Here is a 25,010-nt window from a genome sequence, read left to right on the forward strand (position 1 = left end):
GAGTTAAAACTGGGCTCCTGGGAGGAGGCAGGAAGCACAATCCAAACAATGCCACCTGAAGGAGCCCAAGTCTCCACACCCAATTCCTGTGGTCTAGACTTCTGCAATGCTGTGCCTGCCACGCTGGAATTCCACCAGTGGGACCCAGCCAGCAGGAGGTAGGGCAGGGACCACCACGAAAGAAGCTCAACTTTGCCAATGTGCTCTCTCAAAGGATTAGAAACCTATACACTCAATCTAGTACCACCACCATTTTACACTACAATGCTTTATAATTTTAAAGGAAAAAAAACTACTTTCAGTAACTCACTTGACTATCATAATAAGCCTGTGTCATAGTAGGTTTCTGATTACTTTCAATTTACAAATGATCAGAAATATTTTTTTTTCCAGTGAAAATATATCAGAGTTGTGGTTTGAAACCAGCTTGTAAGATTCCAGATTTTGTATCTTTTCCACTACCTATGCGTTAGGGAAACCCTATCATAGAATAAGAGCTTACAGGGTGATTATTAGTTGTTTCCAAACACCAGTACTATAAAGATATTATATACATTGAACATCCATTTGCTTTTTTTTTAGCAGACATCTGGTAGCCACTGTCCTCTTAGAATTTTGTTTTTTTCCTTCTCTTACTCCGTATTTCAAATTTATTGCCAACTGTTCTCAGATTTTTCTTCTTAAAATCTCACAAATCCATTTTACCTCCTTATTCTCACCGCAATTGCCTCAGAATCTCTGTAGAAGTAGCACAGAAGAAAAGCACTTCTCTGCAAAAAAAAGTTCAGAGGCTTTTCTCCTCTCTCGTTGCTCCATTCCCCAATTTATTCTCCACTAAGTTGACAGTGAACTTTCCAAAGTCCAAAGTTCCACATGAACTTTCCATGTCAGTGCCACTGCATCTATTTTATTGGCAGCTTGTTACTTTCCAGATGAAATCCAAACTCCTTAGCACAGCATAAATGCCTGCTATGGTCTGAATGTTTGCGTACCCCCCTCTTCAGCGCCCTCAAAATCTGTATGTAGAAACTGAATCACAATGTATTAAGAGTTAGGCCCTTTAGAAGGTGATTAGCTCATGAGGCTAGAGCCCTCATGAACGGGATTAGTCCCCTTATGAAAGAGGCTTGAGGGAGCCTGGTTGAGCCTTCAGCCATGTGAGCACCCACAAAAGGTACCATCTAGAGGAAGCAGGCCCTCACCAGACACTGAATCTGCTGGTGCCTTGATCTTGGGATTTCTCAGCCTCCGGAACTGTGAGCAATGCATTTCTATTGGGTATAAATTACCCAGTCTAAGGCATTTTGTTATAGTGGCTTGGACGGACCAAGACAATGCCCTTCAAGATCTTACGGCTGCCTCTGTCATCCTCGTCTGGACACTGAGCTCTTCGAGAATTGGGACTTCATCCTTAATCACTCTATCTCCAGTTTTAGCATGTAGCTTGTAGCAGATGCTTGGTAATTATTTGCTTAATTAATTAATCAAGTTATAGAAAAATGTGATGAGAACTTTTTTAGAAAAGAGCTATATCCCAAAACAAAACATTTAGAGTCATTATTGGTTTATTCTTGGGTGAAAGCATTTTTCCAATAGATACATTTACAATCTTTTTTTTTGTTTTTTAAAGAGTGTTTTGCTCTGTCGCCTAGGCCAGAGTGCAGTGGTGCCATCATAGCTCATTGCAGCCTTGAACTCCTGGGTTCAAGCAATCCTCCCACTTAAGCCTCAACAGCTGGGACTTCAGGTGTACAGCACTATGTCCAGCTAATTTTTTCTATTTTTTGTAGAGATGGGGTCTTGCTATGTTGCCCAGGCTGGCCTTGAACTCCTAGCCTCAACTGATCCTCCTGCCTCGGTCTCCCAAGCACTGGGAGTACAGGTGGGAGCCATCATACTCAACATTTTTTTTTTTTTTAAAGAGATTGAGTCTTGCTATGTTACCCAGGCTGGACTCAAAGTCCTGGGCTCAAGTGATCCTCCCAAATAGCTGGGACTCAGGTGCACACCACCAGGTCCAGTTCTACAACAGGTATGCTTATATAGAAGAGTGAAGAATACATAAACCTTGATGAGGCTGATAAAGTTTTCATTTCTCCTAGGAATCTAAGGCATCAGAAGACTATTTTTTAAAAAGATTATGTATTAGATATAGAAGCTGACTCCTGTTAAGCAAAATGGTGATAGTAAAAATGAAAGGAACTGTAAAAAGAGCAGTGTTAAGTAAAACCATCTCTGTGGGTAATTGCTGCTTTGTTTTTCTATCTCCCCTTTCTATTCTTACGAGATAAAGATAGAAATTGAAATGGCAGTTCTGAAAGAAAGTTGAAAAGAAACAAGAGACTGGTTCAGCCTAGAAGGACACAGAATCATCTGTGTAATGGCCAGGAATAGCAGAAGAGAGCCTGGACCACAAACCAAGAAAGGCAAGGTCTGTTAATGACAAATACAGAAAAAAGCAGTGTGGGGGGCGGGGGAAAGGGAGGGTTTTAAAAAATAAAAAGTAACATTACATTGCTTATATATTTTGCATTCTATTTGTATGGTTAGAGGTTAGCAAATCAGGTTGTTGCTAAGGGAAACAAGAATTTCATTCTGAGGCAATCATGAGAATTTTTCTAGAATCATCTCTTTATTGCTGTCTGCCCAGAACAATCTAAACTGGTAGCAGGAAGAGAATCAGTGTAGGAAGACAACATTGACAAGGCCAAACAATGAAGTGGTGACTCACTGAGTCCTTGCACTCTCGAAGGAAATAACCACCTTAGAAAAAGCCATGCACTTTCGGCGGGGGCTTAACCACGTTAGGTGAGTAATCACCTCGAAGACCCAAATGGCAGCTTTGTAAATGTTCAGTCTGTATGGCCTTCTTAATATGTAAATGCCAAAACATTAATAACTACTAATAACATTAATAGAATGCCAAAAACACTGCAGGTACAAATATCTAGTGTGATGGATCTCTCCTCCCTTAGATTTTACTCACATCTCACCTTCTTTTTTTTTTTTTTTTTTTTTTTTTTTTTGAGACAGAATCTCGCTTTGTCACCCAGGCTGGAGTGCAGTGGCGCGATCTCGGCTCACGGCAAGCTCCGCCTCCCAGGTTCACGCCATTCTCCTGCCTCAGCCTCCCGAGTAGCTGGGACTACAGGCGCCCGCCACCACGCCCAGCTAATTTTTTGTATTTTTAGTAGAGACGGAGTTTCACCTTGTTAGCCAGGATGGTCTCAATCTCCTGACCTCGTGATCCACCCGCCTTGGGCTCCCAAAAGTGCTGGGATTACAGGTGTGAGCCACGACGCCCGGCCACATCTCACCTTCTTTTATTTATTTATTTATTTATTTAGAGTCTCACTCTGTTGCCCAGGCTGGAGTGCCTAGGTTCAAGCGATTCTCCTGCTTTAGCCTCCCGAGTAGTTGGGATTACAGGCGCTTGCCACCATGCCCGGCTAATTTTTGTATTTTCAGTAGAGATGGGGTTTCGCCATGTTAGCCAGGTTGGTCTCGAACTCCTGACCTCAAATGATCCACCCGCCTCGGCCTCCCAAAGTGCTGGGATTACAGGCGTGAGCCACCACACCCAGCCTAAATCTTACCTTCTTAATGAGTTTCCCAGGCCTTCCTGTTTAAAATTGCATGTCCCTGCTACACTGTAACTTCCTAAACCCTTCCCTGGTTTATTATTCTCCTTAACCCTGATCACCATCTAACATACTACAGATGGTGTTTTACTTATTTGTGTTTATTGTCCATCTCTCATTGGAAATTTCGTAAGCTGAGTCTACAGCCATACCACCCTGAATGTGTCCAATCTCTTCTGATCTCGGAAGCTAAGCAGAGTTGGGCCCGATTAGGACTTAGATGAGAGCATGTAAGCTCTCAGTGACCGCAGGAATTTTTCTCCATTTTGTTCTCTGCTATCTCTCCAGCACATGGAATGATGCCTACCATTCAACAGCTGTCCAAAAAAATATGTGAGTGCATTAGTGAGATCCATTTGGACCCACTGATGTGGATGAAGATGATTTTAGGCTGAAAACATCAGAAAAACAGCAGCAGCAGAAAAAAACCTGATCTGAACTTCTTTTGCGGACATAAGCAATGCCTCCTAAAATACATCTGCCATTTATTTCCTCTCCGGGAGGTTAATGACCAAAGAGGAGATGGACCACTTGCACCTAGAGGAGATGTTGCACAAACAGAACCTTATCAAAACTTTCTGTTCCTCACACTTGTTTCTCATTAGTCTCCCACCATACACTTTCTTAAAGTCCTAACCCTCTTTCTTACTAAGATGATATATAAACACTCAACTCTAGCTGTTTAAGGAGCCAATTCTTTGTGTAAGTCTCTTTCATTGACTTAGCATTGACTACATGAATAAATTTTGGCTAGGTACGGTGGCTCACGTCTGTAATCTCTGCATTTTGGGAGGCCAAGGCAGGCAGCTTAGGCAACATGGTGAAACCCTGTCTCTATAAAAAGTACAAAAATTAGTCAGGTGTGGTGGTGTACACCTTAGTCCCAGCTACTCAGAAGGCTGAGGTGGGAGGATCGCTTGAGCCCAAGAGATAGAGGCTGCAATGAGCCGAGATCACACCACTGCACTCCAGCTTGGGGGACAGAGGGAGATTCTGTTTCAAAAACAAAACAAAACAAAAGAATAAAGTTTGTCTGTTCTCCTGTTAACTTGTCTTTTGTCAGTTAATTTGCAGGCCCCTGACCATTGAACATAAGCTGGTAGAAGAAAAAGGCTTTTCCCTGTTCCCAACAGAATGAATGAATGAATAACAAATTGATACTCATATCATACAACACTATAAGTGATGTATTTTCTCAGGCAGGGAAGTAACTGTGGGTATTTAGCTTCATATCTGTACAAAAATAGAAATAGGATGTTAAAAAAGAGTTTGCTACATGATGATTCCAAACTGACTGAAATAAATTCTAAACCATAATTACTAAGGTATATGAGACCAATCATCAGAAAAGAAACCAGTAAGGTCTTCCATCATCCTGCAGATATTTGAGTCAAATGAAAATAATGTCACTTTTTTGTCTTTTTTTTTTAGACAGGGTCTGGCTCTGTCACCAAGGCTGGAGTGCAGTGGCGCAATCCTAGCTCACTGCAGCCTTGACTTCTCGGGCTCAAGCAGAGAGGTCCACATGGATTGGAGGCCTTCTCCCATCCATATCTCTCTCCTCCCAGTTTGAGATATTAGGTGGGTGCAAAAGTAATTGTGGTTTTTTTCATTATTGCTACAACCTGATATTAAAACAACTCTGATTTTGTCACTGCCCAGCTTCAAACCCTTCAGATTGAATCTCTTTTCTACTTGGACACCTGGCACCATGTGAGCTCATGTGATTAAAAAGGGCATAAAGCTACCATCCTGCCATGGGACATTAACAGTCCAGTGCAGTGCAGGCTACCAGATTACAATGTATTGAGAAGAGCTGGGCCAGAGGAGTGGGCCAAAATGCTACGAGAACAGAGAAAAGCAAGAAGGGGAGTTGAGAAATGATTCAAAGAGAAAAGGACACAGGACCTGGATCTGAAAAATTAAGGCTTTGGTCACTAAGTGGGACTGAGGAGAAAAGCTTGTGAGGTTGGGCATCTGCATGTCAAGCCCAGAGGCCGGAGAAGCATGGCCACCTGGCAAGTGGAAAGGAGGTTGGCCCCGCTGGACCACAGAGTGGAAAGGAAAGGGGAAGCTACAGCCAGAGGGGGGTGAGAACGCTGTATGGTGCAAATACTTCCTTCTACAAAAAGGAGCATCAGCTGGGCACGGTGGCTCACGTCTGTAATCCCAGCACTTGGGGAGGCCAAGGCAGGCAGATCACTTGAGGTCAGGAGTTCCAAGCCAGCCTGGCCAACATGGTGAAACTCCATACTAAAAATACAAAAATTAGCTGGGCATGGTGGTGCATGCCTGTAGTCCCAGCTACTTAGGAGTTTGAGGCAGGAGAATTGCTTGAACCTAGGAGGCGGAGGTTGCAGTGAGCCGAGATTGCGCCACTGCTCTCCCGCCTGGGCGACAGAGTGAGACTCTATCAAAAAACAAAAAGGAGCATCAAAGGTTTTTAATTTGGGGAGTCACAGGATTAAATCTGTATGAGAGATTTCTCTGATGATAACAGAGACAAAGCATGAGACATGTTAGGCTATGATAGAGGATGAAGACCTGAGATCAGGGGAGTGACCAAGAAGATGAAATGAAGGGGCTGCAGGAAAGAACGGGCATGAGGGATAAAGAGGGGTTTGGGAGGGGTTTCTCAGGAATCTGGCTTGGGTTGCTGGATGCCTTTACTCTTAATGAAGACATGGAAGGCAGGAAGAAGAACAACGGAGACCAAGGCTGGTTAACTCTGATCAATTGTTTGATGATTTCAATATAAATGTATTATAATAATAACATATTAAATTACTTAAGATATGAGTTCATTACCCTTCATGTACCCGTCAAAATACATCCTTGAGTCAAAAAACACAGCTTTGAATCAAAAGAAATTGATTTTCTTTCTGTTAAAAGACAGAAAATCCTTCTCTGAGAAGTGGTATTGCATTGTATTTGAAATAGCCTTGTACAATTTATACCAATCTTGAATATTATTTAAAAAATTAGAGGTAGGAAAGGACATTAAAGATCCTCTTGCTCTTGGCCGGGCACGGTGGCTCATGCCTGTAATCCCAGCACTTTGGGAGGCCGAGGCGGGTAGATCACCTGAGGTCAGAAGTTCAAGACCAGCCTGGCCAACATGGTGAAACCCTGCCTCTACTAAAAATACAAAAATTAGCTGGGCGTGATGGTGGGCGTCTGTAATCCCAGCTACTCAGGAGGCTGTGGTGGGAGCACTGCTTGAACCCAGGGGGCGGAGGTTGCAGTGAGCCAAGATCATGCCAGTACACTCCAGCCTGGGTGACAGAGCGAGACTCTGTCTGAAAAAAAAAAAAATAAAATAAAATAAAATATATATATATATATATATATATATATATATATATATATATATAAATTCTTTTCAACTCTAACTTAAGGAATGAAGTCATCTTAGCCCAGCGGGAGTATGAACTTTGTCTGGGGTTATGAAACTGACTGTTGGCAAAGTCAGAACCAGGGCCCAAGGCTCCTGACCCCAGCCTGGAGTTCTTAGTAGATCCAGCTTGAATCAGAAGGAAGAAGGGGCTGGTGACCTGAAAGAAGCCGAATCCAACCCACAGTTGTACTGCTTCAAATAAACTTTATTGTTCCAATCAGAAAGAAAAGGAGTTATTGCCTTGGGCCTCTAAGAAGTCTTTCAAATTCTAGGAATTAGTTTCACATTTGTAGTTTATAGAACCACATTAATAGTTACTGTTTGCTGACTGCTGACAACACCCTAAGTGAAGTTAAAAACATTAAGTAGCATTTCCTGGCCTTTCCAACATTTTTCTTTTGTTCTGGGCCAAGGTAGCCAAAGGCTTCAGGAATAATTGACGCATGTATTGAAACAATGTTAATTCTACCTGCAATTGAGGTAAACATCAGAAAATTATTATTCTGCATACAAATCTTAATCACTGTGGTAAGATGATCTCTAAAGTAATTCTTCTTGTTTCCACTGTAAAGAATGGGAAGTGGAGGAATTATTTTTAGCTTGTTATTCATGGGCTGAAGTTTGAGTTCAATTTGTGGTAATGAAATTAAAGAATTCATTGTAATCAAATATGCAGGATGCTGATAAAATAACTTTAATAAAGAATGTCGAAAACATCTAAGAAATGTAACCAAATATACAACGGAGAGTTAGAAGTTATGCAAAAATGTAAGTTAAGGCTTAATAATTCATATTGGAAAGATGCCCTGGCTACAAAAGGACATTCAGGGAAAGGGACAACCACGATAGATTTCACCATCCTCCAGTCCAGAGCATCCCTGTAAACATGAATTCATTCACGTTTTGCTAACAGAAACCTACGAAAAACATCAGCAATATCACTAGCTGGCACAATGGCAAATTAAGCCAAGACTCTTGAAGCCAGTCTGCTTGAATTCTTCCTACAGGCTCTAAAGTCCATTGGGAATACTGTAGAAGCCATTCTGTGTCAGAAATTTTACATTATTCTAATGAAATGCAAAGGATAGAAATGTGAGAATTTTTTTTTTTTTTTTTTGAGACTAAGTCTCACTCTGTAGCCCAGGCTGGAGTGCAGTGGTGCAATCTCGGCTCACTGCAACCTCCAACTCCCAGGTTCAAGCAATTCTCTTGCCTCAGCCTCCTGAGTAGCTGGGACTACAGGTGCACACCACCATGCTCAGCTAAAGTAGAGACAGGGTTTCACCATGTTGGACAGGCTGGTCTCAAACTCCTGGCCTCAAGTGATGCACCCACCTCAGCATCCCAATGTGCTGGGATTACAGGCATGAGCCACCACGCCCGACTTCAGAATAATTTCTTTTCTTGTCTTTTTTTTTTTGAGACGGAGTTTTGCTCTTGTCACCCAGGCTGGAGTGCAGTGGTACAATCTTGGCTCACTGCAACCTCTGCCCCCGAGTTCAAGCGATTCTCCTGCCTCAGCCTCCTGAGTAGCTGAGATGATAGGCACCCGCCACCACAGCCTGGCTAGGCTATGCGTATTTTTGGTAAGATGCAGTTAGTTCCTGAAAGAAGGGTATGAAACAAAGGATAGCTATCTCTGGTTTAAAAAAAAAAAAAAAAAGCCAGAAATTTGTAACATTGCAGAATAGTTTATGAATTTTCCAGTCATCCCCTTCATAATTCTATATTATTGATAAAATTGTTTCATTTTCAATTTCTTTAAGTTTTACCTTGGCAAATTGCTATGTATCAAGTGATGCAAAATTTAACACAGAAACAAAGATAACAAGGTATAATCAAACGAGCCCTGAAGTAGGAGTCAAGAAAGCTAATTCCTAACAATCACTTGAATAAGAAATAAAAAATTGTAAAATATAAAACATACATAAATAAGAAGTAGTATCTATTACTTCTACAGACAGCAAGCTAATGCACAGGAAATTTTTTTTTTTTCCAAATTAGGTCTGTCATCTTTTTACAACTTTAATGAAAGAGGCTTAGGCTTAACTACAAATATCAAAGCTATACAATTGCTAGATAATCATAGAACTTAACTACGGGCAGAGTTAACAACTAGCTATTATAGGCCAGGCATGGTGCTTATCCCTATAATCCCAGCACTTTGGGAGGCCCAAGAGGGAGAACTGCTTGCGCCCAGGAGTTCAAGACCAACCTGGGCAACAAACTGAGATCCAGTCTCCACCAAAAAAAAAAAAAGTTAGCCAGGTGTGGTGGCATGCTCTGGCTGAAGTGGGAGGATTGCTTGAGCCCAAGAGGTCAAGAGGCTACAATGAGCTGTGATTGTGCCACTGCACTCCACCTCCAGCCCGGGTAACAGAGCAAGAGCCAGTCTCAAAAAACAAACAATTGATTATATTAAATTTTTTTCTCAACTGTTACCTTACTAATTCAGTGTTTTTATAAAAATTTTAGTTTATGAGATGACATTATCAAAGTGATCTAATAAATAAGTATGCCAATTAGACTGGTGAGCTATAGTTTCTTCAATTTCACTTTAACATTAAAAATATAATTTTCAGTATGGCTTGGTGCTATGGACTGAATATTTGTGTCCTCCCCAAATTCCCATGTTGAAATCATACCCCAAGGTGCTGGTTATTAGGAGGTGAGGCCTTCGGGAGGTGATTAGGTCTTGAAGGCAGAGTAGGGTAACATTACTGGCCTTATAAGAGAGACCACAGAGAGCTAGCCAGCTTCTTCTACCATGTAAGGACACAGCAAGAGGGCACCTTCTATGAGGAACAGGCCTTCACCAGACACTGAATCTACCAGCACCTTGATCTTGGGCTTCCCAGTCTCCAGAACTATAAGAAAATAAATGTCTACTGTTTGTAAGCCACACTGTTTACAGTATTTTGTTATAGCAGCCCAATGGACTAAGATACTCGGATTCAGAGTTCTCTCCCAAGTCAAACACTGAGAAGGGTTTGGAGAAAATGGTGGCCATGTGTCAAGCCTGGAGAAGCGTCATCCTTCAGACACTGTAAGATGCTGGAGTCAGCATTGTTGACACACTCCAGCATTGGTCCTTGCAGTGGAGGAAGGCTCTTCTTCACACAGCAGACATGGCAGAGAAAATGGACACAAACTAAAAGTAGGTATCCAGCAGTCAGGTGCGGTGGCTCATGCCTGTAATTCTAGTGCTTTGGGAGGCTGAGGTGGGAGGATTGCTTGAGCCCAGGAATTCAAGACCAGTCTGGGCAACATAACGAGACCAAGTCTCTATAAAAATAAAAATAAAAACCATATAAAAGTAGGTATCCATAGTGCTCTGTGCCCATTAGACATTAATAAAAGGATTCCAGTTGAGAGGAACAACATTTGAAGTCATTGTTATTCCCTCCTCTCTTAATTCCATTAATCTTCCATGGTTTCAGGTTCTCTGTGTAGCATATTAATGCCTGCCACAAGGGTGCTATCAACCAGAATCTTCAATGAATCTTCTTTGTCTGAATTGCACATATCTCAGAGGAGAGTAGAAAATGTGTAAGGACACTGTGGCCCATGCATTGACACTGTCATAGATAAAGCATAGTTACTCGCTATCAGATAAGTAAAATGCTAACGCTTGGTGCTGTGGAATAAGAATTCTCCAATGTTTACTTTTTAGCCCTTTTTTACCAAAGGAATTCCAGAAGTTGCTTTTAACATTAAAGGAAAGCCCACAGATAGTCTCCCACCCCTCATACACCCTGCCTCCTGCCTCAGTAAGGCTTCAAATAGTTTGTTTTAAAATGAGCTCTAAATGTAAATGGACACCTAAGTCATTACCTCCAGCGAGTCACTTTCACAGTCTCCTTCCTCTGTGCTTCTCCCCTTCTCTTCGGTAATGGTGTTCACCATCTCAAAAAACCTACAATACAAGTTAGCACATGAGCCTTCATAACACAAACAATAGTAAATATTTGCAAGTACATCTCAAAGTGACTTCAGAACCAAAACTGAGAGCTAAGAGAGTCTCTAGAACCAGGCAATAACACACTATCAAGATCATGTGAAAAATACAATTTTTCAAAAAGAAAATACAGGTTGGTAGGATTTTCTAGAAATTTCTAACCTAATGCCTCACTTCAAATACATTTTTCTTCAGGAACTCTTCTTGTAAAGTGTTTTGTTTTTTTTTCTGGAGACCATTTCAGAGACAAGCAAAGTGATTACAGTGAGAAACAGAGTGGCATCCTGCTCGCTGTGGCTAGGCCGTTCAGAGAGGAGGCTGATGGTTCACAGACATAAAGCCGGGAAGCACTGTGAACAAGGGCTGATGATCCCACAGGCAGGTCATGCTATGCGATGCCAGCCTAAGGGAAGAGCAGGTTACGGTGTGATAAGAAAAGTTTCTCTAACACAACTCAGAACCTTTCTTACCCACCCATCCATCCATTCATTCAACAAATACTCACTGAGTGTCTACTAGGGTAAAAAACTGTTCTGGCCATTGAGAGCATGATGATAAAAAAAGTCTATCTTGGAATTTGGACCCCACTGATGGAGTTCATATGTGGTATCAACTTCCTCACTCTTCCTGTCTCTATACACATTTCTTGGAGGTCCATGTCAAGAAAAAAAATTCCCAAGCCTGATTGGAATAACAGTATGCGCTATTTAACAGCACAATGAGTGAGAGAGAAAAGCTAGTTCAACCAAGTGGAAGAATAAAGTGAAAGATCAAAAAAAAATCTGGTGTTACAGACATGATTTAAGATCTGGGTTAAGGATTTGCATCAGCCACTCATGGAAAAATTTTCAATATGAACATCTCTAGGCAGAATATAACACTCGACAGTGGGATGGGAGCACTAGTGTAATTTTTAGAAGCTTCCATTCTGAAGTCTCCTGTGCCTGGTTCAAACCCCAGATTTTTATGCTTATTGACTACATGATTTTAGGCTATACTCTCCAAGACTACTTTTTTTATTCTTTTCAATAAAGATATTAATACTACCCATCTAATAGGGTTTCTTTGAAGACTGAAACAAATATTAGTTCTGGGGCACACACTTCATAAATCTTAGCCATAATTATCATAGAAACAGGTCAACAGACTTGAGAATTTAAGTGTAAGTAGAGAATTAGTCCATACAAGAAGAGTTAGGAATTTTCTTATTTCCAAGTGTTTTTTTTCCCTCCTACCATATGTTTTATGATAATAAAGATAAAGCTTGAGCCAAGAATTGTGGATTCAACAAACACTTTTCTTTTCCACACCAAGATAAAAATGAACGGCTGTATATTGTAGCTAGCATATCAGTCATTTATAATGAAGTCAAATAGTAATTATTTAAATAAGAACAATCCCCAGCAAAATTCTGAGTCCAAACTAACTTTCACCTATATTTTGGCTTCTAAATTATCACTCACTTCTCTAGTTTCCCACAGTCAATCATAGTGCTCTAAAGAAGTAAGAAGAATTTAATTATTAGCCCAAGAGAAACATGCAATAGAGAAAAACACAAACATACAATGCAGTCCTTGGATTTTTGCATGATCTCTTTTATTGGTATAGATCAGATCAGTGGCTTTTAACTCAGGCTTCACCCCCACCAGAACGTCCAATATAATTAGTCTGAGGTGGGGGCCAAGTATGTTTTTTTAAAGCCTACCAGGTGAATATAACTAATATGAGCCAAGGTAAAGAGGTACTATTGTAGATAATAGTGAGATGATTTAAAAGAATTTGAGAATGAAAATTCTGGTAATCATATACAGTAAGTGAGCACTTAAAATATGAGTTATAATATTTAACAATTAACCAATAAGTCTTAGTTAATGTTTTATCTGTGGGAAAATAAGTTATGACTAAGATAAAGTTTGACTTATTAAAGAAACCCCCCCAAAATCTGTTAAATTTATGACATAATTATAAAATATTAGCCCAAATAAAATATTTATCTAACCACATAGCCATGAATTCTTCACAGGAGGTACATGTTCACTCATTAGTTGAAAATAATGATCAAGTAAGAAGAATCTTTTTCACACACAATGACTAATACGTACTTTTTACAATGAAGTTCTGTACAGAAATAGATTTGGAAATCATCAGAATTGTGGAGCACATAAAGAAAGCAGCATCTTTCTTCAAATTTAGAAATACTGAAACCAACAAACAAAAAGGCATTATTCAAAGAACTATCAATTCTTCTACAGTCCTATGATGAAAAAGAAATAAGTTTTAAATTCAATCCCATTTATATCAATGTTGTTTATAACAAGAAGTTATAAATAGCACTTTAAAAAGTGATACTTCCTGCACCACACTACTAAAATTATTTACTCTTCTGAGAGGTGTCCTCCTCCTCATGTCTGCAGAGCAGGGCTGCTCTAGGGTGTTGCAAGCACACGTAAACTACACATCCTTTCAACTGAGCAGGGAAAGGTGTCCTGCCTACTACACTATTCTGTGTGCTGGGAGGAAAAGCATAAATACCAACTGGCTGGCTGACCTCAGTGATTCTGGTGCTATGCAACCTGTAGAACAATGAAATGTTTCCAAAGCTAGACAGGCAATTTGTGGAGGCAGTAAAAGCATCTCATTTGTTATAGAGATTTTAGAGGAGTGAAGCAATGCGCAAGTGGGCTCGGTTAGGACTCAGCGAGTGGCTGACTTTACGGCAATATGAAACAGTTTTGAGTCGACCCACTAGGCCATGCTGTTTTATGCCAGGGATTGGCAACCACTTTCTGTAACAGGCCAGATAGTAAAATACTTCAGGTTTTTCAAGCCAAACTATGTAATTCTGCTGCTGAAGCATGACAGCTGCCTAAGAGGATGCATAAATGAATGAACATGGCTGTATTCCAATAAAACTTTATTTACAAGACAGGTGAGGGACCAGATGTAGTCCATGGGGCATAGTTTGTCAACCCTTATTTTGTGCCTTTGTGCCCGCTGTTCCTTCCATTTGGAATGCATGTCGTTTTTTACTTTTAAAAGAAACTCTATTCACGATTTAAGGCCCAGCTTAGACCTTACCTTCTCTCCCTGCCCTACTTCTGCCCTAAACAGAAAGACTTCCTCTTATACCTGTGTCCTCTGAGTATACTTCTTTCATTGCTCTTCTCACACTGTATTGTCATGAGCTGTTAAATGTCTGTTCCTCTCCCTGCTGGGCTGTGAATTCTTCAAGAGAGGAGTTGATGTCTTAGTCATTTTTGTATCTTTGGCAGAACAGGACTCAACATTTGACACACAGCTCGTGCTCAGTTAATGCCCACTAACTCGAGCTGTGCAAGTTCTGAGGTGACACAAGGCAAGCTGCTGACCTAGTTGGATTTTCTTCCAGAGTTTGTCATCTCTTCTTTATGGAGGAGGAGGCCAGGAAGAATGAGCTCTCTTTGAAGTCACAGACTACAACTCAAGTTTCTCAGCATATAAGCCGGCAATAGTAAGACAGTAGCAGCCTATGTATAAGTCATAAATCACAACAACTGTTACATAGGGCTACCATACCTAATTAAAGAAAATTTATTCACTGGAAAACAGATATGATAAAGTGAAATTTACATTTACCATACTTTCTTAAGTGGATTGCTTAAAAATGCAGCAATAAATAGTGAGTGCCTTGCTAATGACTGGCTTTAAGAATTAAATATTAAGAGTACAGTTTTATTTGAGAAAGTATCGACTGAAAGACATATAATGAGTCAGTCCATCATCTTGCTTGTTTCTGTTCAGATCATTCATGAGGTAACAGGTAGCTTTACCAGGAGAACGCCAATTATTAGTGACTCAGACCGCTCTACCAATTTATGCTCTAATAAAACCAATTATTATTATTCCAAAAGCAACAGGATATTGCATAACCAGGCTGCAAAAATCTGTTGTCTCTCATTGCTATGACGTGGGGGGTAAACAGTAGTAAGCACATCTAATTTGGTTTGAAATTTGCAAGAGTTGATTTAGCATGAGCTTCAATAGAACAATTATTTAAAGACTTAACCACTGACACTTGATTCTTAAAAAAAAAAAAAAAAATCTTATTTCTAAATCCCAAGAAATGGCATTTTCTAAGCTACTGGCATTGTGACAGCAGTCAGAACTGAACTAAACTGAAGTTCACCACTGTAATCTCAAGATCAATGCAGGAAAGTGACCTTACAGAAAGCTTTTTTTTTTTTTTAATGGACTCCTTATCATCTGAAGTCATTAATATTAGTGGCAGGGGCCGGGTGGGGTGGCTCACACCTGTAATCCCAGCACTTTGGGAGCCCTAAGCGGGCAGATCACTGAGGTCAGGAGTTTCAGACCAGCCCGGCCAACATGGTGAAACCCTGTCTCTACTAAAATTACAAAAATTAGCTGGGCATGGTGGCATGCGCCTGTAATCCCAGCTACTTGGGAGGCTGAGGCAGGAGAATCTTTTGGACCTGGGAGGCGGAGGTTGCAGTGAACTGAGATCATGCCACTGCACTCCAGCCTGGGCGACAACAGCAAAACTCTGTCTCACAAAATAAAATAAAATAAAATAAAATAAAATAAAATTAGTGGCAGGACACAATCTAGTAGATGGCATGTGTGCTTTGGATCCACGCAAAGGGAGATAAGTTCCTGGTATACCAAAAGGACAGAAATCATCCTATTACATAAACCAACAGCTCAGCTAAATAAAGAGGACCTCCACATGGCTGAGTGTAATCTACATTTTGATTCTGGTCCATAGTTCACATTGACCCCACAGTTACATTTTAAGTAGGTCAGGAGCACAGAGTCAGTTCAACCAGCAGTGAACATTTAGTTGCAAATCTTTTCCTAAAGGAGATAGTGACACTGAAGAAGATTGGGTGTTTCCACCAATTGAACGATTCTTGACATTTCTTGTATTTTAAAATCATGATTAAAAGTTCTATCCAGCCCATGAATAGTGGAGAAAAATGTCTTATAAGTAAACAAAATGTACCAAGGAAACTTACCTCACTCCCCTGACAGAAGAGGCACTAAAATTCCACTCATGTATACCTTTCTAGAACAACAACAAGAAAATATACTGAGTCATCCAAATGGAAAATAACATAACAACAATAATTTTGTTTAATTATTTTTAAAGTGATATATACAGCCATTTTTCCTGGTACACTATTTTTCATAAAAGAATTATCTGATGGAAAGCACAATTCACTCTCAAGTCACAAGGGTAATGATTACTCTACTTAATAATTCCTGTACTTCAATAAAACAGCTTCCAAAAGAGCCTAGGAGAATTAGTCTCATTAAATTCTAAAACTTGATATCTAGTAATAACTGTTGTGTGTTAATTTTTAAGTAAAAAAACTCAATGATCAAGGTAATTCTATTATTACAGTTGAGAAATACTTCTTTTCCGAGAAAGATAAACATTAATTTGAATAACATCTCGGCAACGTTTTAAAGATAACTATTTCTGAATTATCTTTAGTTAAGATTTCCAACTAAATAGGCAGTTCTATTTCTTCAGAAACTAGTAGAACAAGAATGTATGTGAACACACATGTGTACAGTGCCCATCATAACTACAAGGTATTGCTACCCAATTTATGCAAAATTCCATAGGCTAATAAAGTTTGAACATAAAAAATTTGTGATACTATAAACATGGGTGATTTGCACAGCCAAGGTAAAGAAAAATGTGGGAATTTATTTCTTGAGTTTATTACTAAAGCTAAGATAAAATTATCATCAATTCATATGTCCCTAAAATAAATTACAAAATGGATCATAATCCCTTTAAAAATATGTCAACAGTATAAAATAGCATAAATATTTTTACAGAAATAAAGTAGTTCATCCATGTGTCTAAGTTGAGCAAGTACAGTACAGCAATAAACTGACACTGAAATTCAATTCTGTAAAGTTAAAACAACCACGAAAAGGAGTTCTTACCCACCCACTGCCAGAAGGCTGAGGTCTTGCCTGGGCTAATGAAATGGGTGACAAAGCCTTGTGGCTCTGAGGTGGCCTAGAACCCTCCTTTTGGCTAAAGCAACTCAAAAGCCACAATTTATATCTACAGCCCATAATTCTTTGCTAGGTCCATGCAACTTAAAATAAAAATAGATCCTCTCAAGTCAGATGTGAATTTACTAAAAAGCTAGTTTCAGTGCGTATCAGTCAGGTCATGGGGATGTGACCTGAATGAACGCAGAGCAAATTTTGTTGCATGAAGTCCAGGAGGGAAGATACCATAAAAAGGTATGTGGTGGCTCTCTTAACCAGAGTACAGAGGGAGTGAAATTAAAATAGCAGACTGCAGCCTCAGCTGGTAATTTGGAAAGTTGCTTCTAAATCCTGTTGGCCTCAGGTGAACTTCTAAATATATATATATGACCCAGGAGCTGCAGCCGTTACCTGTACACTACTTGCGTAAAATGCAGCCTTATCCTCAGAGCCTGCAGCTGAGCTGCTTTCCAGGACCATGTCCAGGAGCAGGAGGTGGGAGGCAAGCGCAGAGCTGAGGCAGTATGCAAACCCGCCCCTGAACACAGCAACTGGCAAATACTAACAAGACAGCACTGGTAAAACCCATCTTCTATCAATCCTTTTCTGGGAACAGCTAAGTAAAAATTTTGGACTGGTTTTGTAGGAAAGGAGTGGAGCATTTCCAGAATGCTTGGTTCCTGAAAGGTTGCCAGTGCTGCCAGGGAATGTTCCATTTCAGTGATGTAAATAAAGCCCAAGCCCTGAGACGGAAGGTGGAAGGAGGCCTCCCTCCCCACCCACCTGTAGGACGCACCACAAGGAGGCGCTGATGAGCTATAAAGCCAACAGGTAGTTTAAAGGCTCCTGGGATCTGTCTGGGAATCAGGGAAAACAGCAAGGCCAAAGGCAGCGCTAGCGATAATTAGCCCCAACAGGCTTCAAACCAACACTCAACCTAATTTAATCAGCACAAGCACCATTTTCTAGGAACGGGTTAGCCTCAGATCCCAGGCCCCAGTTAGGGCTAGAATAGGGGCTGGAAGTTAATACTGTATTGACTGAAGGTGGCAGGAGTTATACTGTAGTAGGCACTGTCGGCTCCCTCAGCAACTGTCATTCCCTCCTCCTCTGCTGACAAAAAAATAAATTTTGCCCAGGTTCAGATGGCAATGTTTATGAATGGTGAAACTGATTAGTCTAAATTGGCCACGGTAAGTCCATTTGCCTTGCTGGGAATGGGTGTAAGCATGGTCATGTGATACAACTTATGGTATAAAGGAGAGGGCTTGGCCCTCCTCCCCGGGATGCCGCCTGTGTGAGGTGATTCTTGGAATAGCTAGCTACTTAAGAACATGAGACTAACACCAAGAGTATGCAGAGAAGCCAGAATTCAGAATCCTGATGCTGAAACTACCCTCAGAATCACCTCACCTCAAAATTTATTTTTTTCCATCCAGGCTGGAGTGTAGTGGTGTAATCATAGCTCACTACAGCCTGGATCTCCTAGGCTCAAGCAATCCTCCCACCTCAGCCTCCCAAGCAGCTGGGACTACAGGCACATATCACCAAACCTGGTTAATTTTTTTTAAATTTTTTGTAGAGATGGGGGTCTTGCTACATTACTCAGGCTGGTCTTGAACCCCTAGCCTCAAGCAATCCTCCTGCTCTGGCCTCCCAAATTGCTGGGATTACAGGTGTGAGTCACCATGCTCGGCCTGTAATTTCTTGTAATATGAAATACCATTTCTTTACTTAAGCTGCTTTTAGCAGGGAGTTCTCATCCACCATCTTTGGTGGATGAGAGCATCAAATCATCTTAATCTAGAATCAGGGGTAACCATGTTTCCCGCATAAATTTCCTGGGCCTTCTGTGAGTGGCCACTGGACAGAGCTGAAGTGAGGGAGGAGAGTCAGCACTTAGTCCTCCACTAGGCCCCTGCCTTTGCTTGATAATCCATGAGATAGGCCAAGGGTGCCCAAACTTCAACCCCCAAAAGGGGGGGGAAATTCTAAATAACCATTTAAAACGCCCTGCAAATAACTTCTCTCTTCCTCAATCTAAGTTTTTCTTTCATTGTACACATGCAGACTTTCTTCAAGGACTAACTTACTTTTTAGCAGTAAACATTCCTTCAACAAAGAGAGAACTGTTAAAAGATTGGGATTTCAATTAATTTTACCCCTGAATGTAGAGTAGCTCTCTCTAAGAGTCCTTGGGAATTGGGAATTGGGAATTGGTATATAACGTGCTTAAAGTTTTGAAAGTTGCAGTATAAAAGTATATACTAGCTCACAGAGCTATTTATTCCATATTTTAGAATAAAAATAGTGAGAGGAGTGACTAAAGAAATAAACATGATAAATGAAAAGCTACATTCTCTATTCTAATTTTAGGAAAAATTTTTAAACATTCTATGATAAAAACAACCCATTTTTAGTTTAACATAAGACCTATCAAACTGGTTGCTTCTCTGTTATTTATAGTTGTTTCAAAGTAACATGGTAATAATAAAGATTTTTTTTTGTTTTTATTGCTTGTTCTCCTTCCAATTTTACCACTTTTATTTTAAAAAATTGAGAAAATGGTAGTGATAGCGAATACACTATGGATAGAATCAGGGTTTGCAAAGAAATTGACATAAATTCAGAATGGAAACTGATACAAGAAAGCTTCAATTTTTGAACAAGGAGAATTTTTAGCACTAAAAGTTATAGGAAATAAGGACAACATAAATATAATTCTTCCTGATCAAAAGATGGTGAAAATGGAAACGGACAGTACATAACTTAAATCTGTAACCCTATTTAATGCACTTGTTTATATCCTAATATATATGCTAATATTTCTTAGCATAATATAAAAATTGTCTCCATAATTGTCACAAAAAGTAAGAGAATTAAAATGAGGCTCACTTTACTGAACAAAGAACCTCCAGGAAGGAGAAAACAATAACAAATTGCTGGAAATAGTACTCATTTTCCAAAAATCTCTGGCTTACTTTCTGTTCTTTTTCTGTCTTCCAAATTCTTCTGGCTCTCTACTCATTCTCTAGGCCTTGCTAATCGCTAATTCCTTTAGCCTCACTCTGTTTCCAAGTGTCCTTGGATAACCTTGCTCTTTTCAATCAAGCCTTTGAAAATCTCCTCCTCCAGTCCTGCTCTCGTCTCCATAATGTTCATGTCTCTTAACTGCTCTTAGTTTTTGTAGTTTCCACTGGATGATCAGTGTATCTCAGCTTGTGAGAACATGTATATATATACTTGCATACATGCAAAACAATATCAATATTGCACTGTACTTTAAAGCAATATCACTGACATGTATATAGACAGTTATATTGATTATTCCCAATTTTGCCACTGGATGATTCCACTTGGAGTCTTGCCATTAGTTTCAACTAAACACGTCCAAAATGAAATTCCTCATGATTCCTCTACAACTCAGGTTTTCCTTCTAAAAATCCTACCACCTTTATCAATGCAATCAAAACTTGAGTCACCTTACACTTACTCCCTCTTTTTAATCCTTCTTCCTAATTTGTGATTAAGTCGTATACTTTTCTTTCCAAATCATCTGTCCCTTTGCAGTCACAATTGTATTATTCCACTCTAGGATCTCTACCTGCCTCATATCTAGCTAGTTCCTCTAACAGTCTTCTCTGTGACCCTCCAGAGCCTCAGACTTCAGAAATTAAATGTCAAGACCAGATCAGTCTTATAGCTACAGTAGCAACCATTATGGAGCACTTGTTCCAAGCCACTTAGCACTGTGCTAAATGATTTCCATTCATCCTCTCACTTAATCTTCACAACAATTCTATGAGGTACTGTTATTCTCATTTTACTTATATGGCAACTAAAGCATGAGGAGTCGAAGTGGATGCCTAGGCCACGAAGCATGCAAGAACTAACATCAACCTTCACACCCATGCACTTTGATGCTGACCCCGGGTTCGTAATTCACATTCTGTTCTGCCTTCCTGCCAGCTCTCAGATTTTCAGAAACGTCAGTGACGTCCTGTTTCCTACCGACACATGTTTAAAATTCTTCTTCCTAGCTTACATAGCACTCTAGAGTTTTATGTCATCCTGCCCAACCAATCATATCTCCCACCTCCCTCAACACGTTTCCCCTTGTGGAATGTGTCAGACTCTGCCGGCCCCTGAACATCCCATGCTTGCTTTCACTTTGGTGCCTTGGTTGGAATTCTGCCTTATTCTTCTAATCTAGTTTGTCTTCCCGTGTTCATTTATCTCTTCTAGTTCTACCCACAGCCAAAGTCCAGATTCCACTTCCTTTAGCAAGACTTCTCGAAGGACTCCATGCCTCATTGATCTTCCTCCTCACTGAATGCCACAGACCAAGAACCCATAATGTCCTCCTCAGGAACCAGCACAGTCCCAAAGTCCACAGAACTCAAAAGAACGCTGGTAGATTGATGTGCTCTACTATCATCTCAACAGTGCTTTCCTCGGGTGTAGCATGATGCATTTTAACACAATTAAAATGACATGTTAGAAATGTTGCTGATGGGGTTGCTGGGGCAATGACTTCTTTCAAAGTCTTCCCTCTATTTACTTCACTCATGGAAGTGAGTCTCATGGGAAGCTATGTCTTAGCTGAAAGCCTGTCTTCGAAGTCCTTTGTCAAGGAAGTTTTGTGTTATGAATAAATTAGTATCACAGGTAACTTTTTCAAGTGTTTTTCCATACAACTGGCACTCCTAATAATGAAAAAGAATCAAGCTTCTCACTCTGCACACAGTGGCAAATATCGGCATGTGTCATTTGGGGCCTGTTGGGTGAAGATCCTTAAGTTACCACAACCTATTGGTAGAGTGTCTCTAAATTTTGGATGCAGCCAGTCCCAAACTGACTTGTAAAAGTGTCAGCTAGGACAGTGTTTCACAAACTGGGATTGGAGAAAGACCATAGTTCTGAAAGATGCTGCTCGGTATTCCTCAGTGCTACTAGATGGACTTGGTGTTGAGAGCATGCGAATGGATGGTTTTCTCCACGCTTATTATGTAATTTCATGTTGCCAACATTTAGTGTGCCTGCTAAAATACTAAGTTACAAGACTTAACATGACCAACTTTATCTAAACATAGAACAAATTAAAATATAAATAACATGCATTCTGGGTGCTGCTTAGTATCTATTCATTTTAAACTCAAGATACTGCCCTTCCTAGAAACTATAGCACTGGGGCTGGTGATTTCTTGCCACTCTGATAGAGGTCACAGGGCCTGGCCATGATTGACATCCAGGAAGGATCTGTCCCAGCTGATTTGGACACATCAAAGCATGGGACATTCTTCTTGCTAGATCATGGACATGCTGTGTTGTTTTCCTGTTGAACTTCCTAAGGTGGTGGTTCACATACGTGAGGTCTGAGAGTCTACCTCATAGAATTGTCCTCAGTAGGTCTGACATGCAGATTAGGAATCTGCAATTTATTTTATTTTATTTATTTATTTTTTTTTTGAGATGGAGTCTTGCTCTGTCACCCAGGCTGGAGTACAGTGGCACAATTTTGGCTCACTGCAACCTCTGCCTCCCGGGTTCCAGCAATTCTCCTGCCTCAGCCTCCTGAGTAGCTGGGATTACAGGCAAGCGCCACCATGCCTGGCTAATTTTTGTATTTTTAGTAGAGATGGGGTTTCACCACGTTGGCCAGGCTGATCTCGAACTCCTGACCTCAAGTGATCCACCCACCTCGGCCTCCCAAAGTGCTGGGATTATAGGCATGAGCCACTGTGCCCAGCTGGAATCTGCCATTTAATTAAACCAGCTCCCTGGGTGACTCTAATGCTGGTGTTCCAGGGAACCACATTTTGAAAAGCACCATCCCCAGGAATCAGCTTAGCCATAAAGTCAAGGATGTAATAATTCCTGAGCTACTGCAGTTGAGTAATTACTATGTTTACATCCCTATTAAAGTTGTTATCAACTATGGCTGCACATCAGAATCATGGATAAATCTTCATAAAAATGCATGTGTGCAAGCTTCACTCCAAGTATAAAGGATTCCAACTCAGTCGGTCTCCTGGGATCCAGGGTATTGCAGATAATTCTGATGCAGAGCCAGGTTTGTGCCCCAGTTCAACACCAACAACCTCCCAAATGGTTACTCCCATGCCATTTAAAGAGCAAAGCAGGGTTAAACTCTGGGGTTTCAAAGTTAGGATTTAGTCCACATAATATGCACACTGCAGTGATTTATAATTGTTTTTGTTGTTACTGTAGTTAAGATATATTGAACATTTATTATATGCCAGGCTCTGTGAAATGCACTCTACCAAATTATTTCATTTAACCTTCACAACAACCTTTTGAGATCGATATTATTATTTCATTCTACAGATGAGGACACCATAGCTTGGAGAAGCCAAGTTGCCCAAGGGCAGTGGTGGGATTTGAATCCAGGTCTATTGACTCAAGTCTACATGTAAAAAACTGCAAGCCCATACTCCCAAATTTACTTCCTGCTTCCACTTCCTGCTTTATTTTTCCCTTCTCACCATTGAATATATCTATACATTTATTTATTGGTTTATTGCCCTATCTGAGTGGAAAGCAAGCACCACAGAGGCAAGAATTTCACTCATTTTGGACACAGCTGTTTCCCTAGGGTCTAACACCATGTCTGGTAGTGCCTGGTCCAGAGTAAGTGCTCAATAAACATTTATTAAATGAGTAAGTTGATGGATGATGGTTAAATAAAATTATAAGGGCATTCTGGGAAACAGTTACGAGAAAGAAAATAAATGAACTATTTTTCCACAAGACTTCTCTCATTTCTGTTGGTTTATCCTGTGGACTGAAGCCAGGTCCTGAAAATGTCTGTTTTAAAAAAATAGTAGGATGATTTGTACATGCATTAAAACTGATGAATATAGAAGTGGAAAGGCTTATCCACATGACTGCTATGAGCGGAAGTGAGACTGTTTTAAGATCTTTCTCAAAATAGGTGGTCGCACAGCCCACCTCACTTTGTGCACAGCACACTGAGTCAGTGGCTAATCTGAGATTTGGCAACTACTTAGATAACAAAACAGCTAGATGTAATGATAACTATGATGGTACCCGTGTAAGATTAAAAGTGGCATCATTCTGACAGGCTTCCTAAAATTAACATATGCATCTTTTATGTCACGTATTTTAAGTATTAGTTCTTTGGTGCATAACTTATGGCATGAATTTACAAAAGAGAAATATTCCAATTCTGAGTATGCTCTGGATGGTTATGCCATCTATAATAAAAATCCAAATAGTTCAATTATATTTTATTAATATCGATAAAAATTCATAATTCAAATTTAACAAGTTTTATAATACAGAATGCATTTATGCCAAGACAGACACACAGCTGAGCTATTTCTTCTTAACTAACACAGACATTTGCTGGAGTATGTAAATGCTAGAAGGGTGTAAAGTCCTTTGTTACTAATGCTCTTGTGTTAATAATTGCACAATTTACCTTGTCATCAGGAAGCACGTGCCAAATAGAGATTGTCTTTTCCTCAACTTCATTGTTGATAGACAAATAAGAAGGTTGATAGATTTTGGTTGGTTCTAATATTAATACCTTGAAAAGATATGGCAAAGAAACTAATATCAGTGACTTAAGATTGAAACCACTTAGAGCTGCTGTAACACCCCAGCACCAATGTAGAGGATTATTGGATGAGCTTCTGAATCTGTTCTTGGAGTAAACCATTTCAACTTCTGATTGCTGTTATTCCTATAAATCCTTCAAGCATTTTACAGTATTTATCAATTATCATAAGGTTCAATAATGCATCACCTTGTATTGCTAATAAGGTTAGAAATAAATTTTTGAAGTCCATACATGGGTTCAGCTATCCTCAGGGAATCTACTAGTGATAACTTTAAAAAATCTTCTATTTTATCATGTACTACATAAGCTATTTCTATAAATGTAAATGTGTCAAAGAAAGACAGAAAAGGTCCATACATAGAATGTCACATCCTTATTTTAGTTTTTCTGCTA

At 40.0% G+C, this 25,010-nt stretch overlaps 1 protein-coding gene across 1 annotated transcript in view; it reads right to left on the reverse strand.

Annotated features, from left to right (window-relative positions):
* MAP3K5 (mitogen-activated protein kinase kinase kinase 5) overlaps window positions 1-25,010 on the reverse strand; it is a 236,587-nt gene that overhangs the window by 69,017 nt on the left and 142,560 nt on the right. The window contains exons 12-15 of the mRNA XM_054491631.2: window positions 24,477-24,584; window positions 16,012-16,061; window positions 13,099-13,194; window positions 10,873-10,954 (exon numbers count right to left, since the gene is read on the reverse strand). Coding sequence (XP_054347606.1) covers window positions 10,873-10,954; window positions 13,099-13,194; window positions 16,012-16,061; window positions 24,477-24,584 — 336 coding nt within the window. The remainder of the gene's footprint in view (window positions 1-10,872; window positions 10,955-13,098; window positions 13,195-16,011; window positions 16,062-24,476; window positions 24,585-25,010) is intronic.

The sequence above is a fragment of the Pongo pygmaeus genome, chromosome 5, assembly GCF_028885625.2.
Source record: "Pongo pygmaeus isolate AG05252 chromosome 5, NHGRI_mPonPyg2-v2.0_pri, whole genome shotgun sequence".
In the NCBI taxonomy this organism is placed as follows: domain Eukaryota; kingdom Metazoa; phylum Chordata; class Mammalia; order Primates; family Hominidae; genus Pongo; species Pongo pygmaeus.